Source organism: Diaphorina citri, unplaced genomic scaffold (genome assembly GCF_000475195.1).
Source record: "Diaphorina citri unplaced genomic scaffold, Diaci psyllid genome assembly version 1.1 scaffold10375, whole genome shotgun sequence".
Lineage (NCBI taxonomy): Eukaryota > Metazoa > Arthropoda > Insecta > Hemiptera > Psyllidae > Diaphorina > Diaphorina citri.
In genome coordinates this window covers 1-1954 of record NW_007387749.1, presented here as the reverse complement: position 1 = coordinate 1954, position 1954 = coordinate 1, and the positions used below count along the sequence as shown (strand labels likewise).

Sequence of the window (1954 nt, the reverse complement as noted above, 5' to 3'; positions counted from 1 at the left end):
TTTTTTTTAATGGTGGGATTTATAGCAAAATTCCCACAAAAATCTCGTCCTCAACACGCTCCCCTGTGCCAGATCCGATTTTTCTGTTCTGATGCGGTTCGGAAAATTCATGAAAGTGCAGTAAAACCCGTGGTAATTATTGAATTTCTCTTTTAATTATGTCTAAAATAATACAATCTGTCGAGATCTATCGAGTAGGAAAATCCCTAGAACAACTAAGTGACATCGGACGGAACGTCATATTAGTGATTGACTATGACCCACAAGGTATGTTTGTGAGCTTCAAACAACACAATAGCCCAGATGCTCCAACCATTCTAGAAATAACCATCACACCAAAATCAGACTGTGTGAAAATAGGAACTGAAGGCTATTTGTTCTCCCATGAAAGAGACACATTCTATATCAAGTTCTCCAGGGAAGATGACTTGAGGAACTTTCATAATGTCGTAAAGGAAGTGAAGAATGGAACAAATGCATCGGCTTTCACAGAGAGGACAGAGGAGTCATCAGCCTCTCAATATTTCCAGTTCTATGGCTACCTCTCTCAACAACACAATATGTTGCAAGACTATGTAAGGACAAGTACATATCAAGAAGCTGTACTGTCTAACAGTAATGACTTTGAAGGTAAAGTTGTGTTAGATGTAGGTGCTGGCTCTGGAATACTTTCATTCTTTGCAGCACAAGCTGGTGCTAAAAAGGTGTATGCTGTTGAAGCAAGTTCCATGGCCAAATATGCAGAAACACTAGTCCATGCTAATGGATTAAAAGACAGAATCACAGTAATAGCTGGAAAAGTGGAAGAAATTTCATTGCCAGAACCTGTGGATATCATCATCTCAGAACCAATGGGTTACATGCTCTACAATGAAAGGATGTTAGAAACTTATCTTCATGCTAAAAAATGGTTGAAACCTAATGGTCTAATGTTCCCATCAAGAGGTGATCTCCATATTGCTCCATTCATGGATGAAGCCCTTTATATGGAACAGTTTAATAAAGCAAACTTCTGGGCTCAGACTTCATTTCATCATGTTGATTTGAGTTCCATGAGAGATGCTGCTCTTAAAGAATATTTCAAGCAACCTATTGTTGATACCTTTGACATTAGAATTTGTTTAGCAAAATCTATTAGACATGTTATCAATTTCCAAGAAGCCAATGAAGAAGATTTGCACAATATTCATATCCCAGTAGAGTGGACATTGATGAAGACGGGAACTATCCATGGCCTAGCATTTTGGTTTGATGTAGCATTTATTGGCAATACACTCACAGTATGGCTATCAACTGCACCCACTGAAGCACTAACTCATTGGTATCAAGTGAGATGTCTTCTAGAATCACCTCTGTTTGGAAAGCAAGGAGAAGTGTTAAAGGGTAATGTTATCTTGGCTGCTAATCAGAGGCAAAGTTATGATGTAACTATTGACTTGATGATCAACAATGCACCTCACACCCGAACTGTCAATGTCCTAGATCTGAAAAATCCATTCTTCAGATATTCAGGACAGCCTGTAGCTCCTCCTCCAAGTGCTAATACAACCTCTCCCAGTGAAAACTACTGGACAACTCTTGATCAGACTCAACCTACAGTCCAAAGTGTACAAACTGTGAGGCCATGTAATATCATGAATGGTATTCCAGTGAATGGACTTGGGGAAATACAAGTAGAAAGTCTAGCAAATCCAAATGTAATCATTCAACAACAAGTTCCTGTCCCCAGCATACATCCAGGCTCCATCTCAAGTACAGGAAGACAAAGATCAACCACAGCTACCTCAACAGTTTCCTCTCAACTCATTGGTGGAGGAATTGCTCCTGCACTCTTCACTCAAACTGCTCCATCCCATCAGATTATTGTTGGGGCTCCTGCTATGAACAATAGTTACTATATTGGTGATTATGTTGCTGCTGCAAATCCCACTATCCTTGCCACTCAGGGTTTCAC

At 39.7% G+C, this 1954-nt stretch overlaps 1 protein-coding gene across 1 annotated transcript; it reads left to right on the top strand.

The window, feature by feature from the left end:
- Positions 1-59: 59 nt before the first annotated feature.
- LOC103522697 (histone-arginine methyltransferase CARMER) lies at positions 60-1949 on the top strand (the record flags this gene model as incomplete). The annotated part of the gene is made up of 1 exon (XM_008487792.2): positions 60-1949. A coding segment is annotated over exon 1 (1791 nt), but the record flags the coding sequence as incomplete, so codon positions are not given.
- Between the last annotated feature and the right edge of the window lie 5 nt (positions 1950-1954).